Source organism: Chrysochloris asiatica, unplaced genomic scaffold (assembly GCF_000296735.1).
Source record: "Chrysochloris asiatica unplaced genomic scaffold, ChrAsi1.0 scaffold00157, whole genome shotgun sequence".
NCBI classification, from domain to species: Eukaryota; Metazoa; Chordata; class Mammalia; order Afrosoricida; family Chrysochloridae; genus Chrysochloris; species Chrysochloris asiatica.
In genome coordinates this window covers 7978810-7980612 of record NW_006408675.1, presented here as the reverse complement: position 1 = coordinate 7980612, position 1803 = coordinate 7978810, and the positions used below count along the sequence as shown (strand labels likewise).

The following is a 1803-nucleotide window of genomic DNA, read 5'->3' as shown; positions in this document are numbered from 1 at the left end:
GGGTCACATGAGTCAGATGTAGTAACAGCTAACAACATGGGATTTAAAAAATCTTTTTAGTTTTGTTTTTTCCCCAGCTTTAACATTTGAATGTAATTTCTCTCTCTTGAACATGCACAACTTCCCTATTTAAATGTATTTCCTTTTTAGACTTGTAACTCCATTGCAATATTACTACCATAGAATTTTATATCTCCTAAGGAATTATTTTTTTCTCTGCATAGCTAAATGCAGAGAACTTTATACTAACTTCGGCTCATAATCCAACTACTAATACTATCTACGAGTGAACTCTTCTGTTTACCCAGGCAGAAAAAATCTAAAATATAAAGACTGCCCTTACATCCTAGACTAGACACTGCAGCCAGAGAAATTTCTAATTTCAAATATGACTGTTATTTCTCTACCTAAAGCCCTTTAATGACATCCCAGCTCTCTATGTTAGCCTTTATTTATGAATCTAGAATACATGTTCTCTGCAAAGTACAATGATGATAAACGCTAAAGATAGACATTTCCATTACAAATGGGAGCAACTGGAGGGAAAGATGGGAAAGAGGAGATAACAGAAACCAAACAAGTTGAAAAGCCAGAGAACATGTTTAAGGAAGTAGGAAAAAAAACAAATCATTCATAGTACTTCCTTATGCAGCTAACATTTTCGTAAATTTTCTTTCAGTCTGAATAGATACACATATTCATCGGATATATCTGTATTGTATTGAAATACAAGTTTTATTTTTCAAATCTTGAGCTGTAGTAGTCTCTGTAAGCTAAATGAAGATAACTTTTTATAAAATTCTTACAAGTAGTACAGTAGATGTAGTGTTACTCCTTTTGAAAACTGGAGAAAAACATGTTAAGGCAATAGCATCCCAACCTGCTTATTTGTTTGCACTCTATCCAAGTGGATTAAGGAAAAATATTCAAGTCAGGGACTAGGCAACTAGCTCTATATATGAGCTGTGCTTCGAACCACACAGTCAGTAGTTCACATCCACCAGCCCCTCCTTGGGAGAAAGATGAGGCTTTCTGATTCCCTTAAATGTATAGCCTTGGGAATCCTATACAGGGCCAGTGTGAGTCAGAACCGACTTGGTGGCATACCACTCCGTTCCTCCACTCGAGCTGGCATCAGGTAGAGCTTTCTTAGGTTCTACCTAAGAAATCTATAGTAAAGAGTCTACTTTCTGATAATCAAATAAATGACATAGACCTTGAGAATTCCAGTTTTAATAAACAAAGGTTTTTTTCGTGTTTCTTCCTATACCATGGGGAGTGTGAGATTTATAGCAATTTCACTCAAAATCTACACCCTTTCTCCCAGGCCTCAGAGTTTAGATCATTTAGAGGAAGCTCTGAGGGGAAAAAAAATGCATAAGCTCCATTATTGATGAAATTTATGTGACTCTTCATCCCACCTTGTACCAGGTCCTACAAATTGTAGTAATAACACTTTTTTAACATTTATGTTTACACCTTCTATGTGTTGTCCTGATGTGGTACTGTAGGATAAACAGTGGACTGCTAACCTCAAGGTCAGTGGTTCAAGCCCACCAGCTGCTCCTGGGAAACCCTAAAAAGGATCACTATGAGTCAAAATCAACTTAATGGCATTTAATAATAACACTAAATAAGCACTTTGTTTAATCTTCACAACAGGTGCCATTAAGAGGTTGTTATTAAGTGCTGGTGAGTCAGTTCCAACTCAGCAACCCTACATGGGTTTCCGAGTTGTAGCTGGTGGGTTTCAACTGGTGACCTTGTGGTTCGCAGTCCAGTGCTGATCCTACAGTGCCACAC

The 1803-nt window shown here is 37.2% G+C and overlaps 1 protein-coding gene across 1 annotated transcript in view; it reads left to right on the top strand.

Annotated features, from left to right (window-relative positions):
• The window catches only part of LOC102832792 (peptidylprolyl isomerase domain and WD repeat-containing protein 1-like), a 35913-nt gene that overhangs the window by 21809 nt on the left and 12301 nt on the right, over positions 1–1803 (top strand). Inside the window, exon 8 of the mRNA XM_006870998.1 lies at positions 810–930. Within this exon, the coding sequence (XP_006871060.1) occupies positions 810–930 (121 nt within the window). The remainder of the gene's footprint in view (positions 1–809; positions 931–1803) is intronic.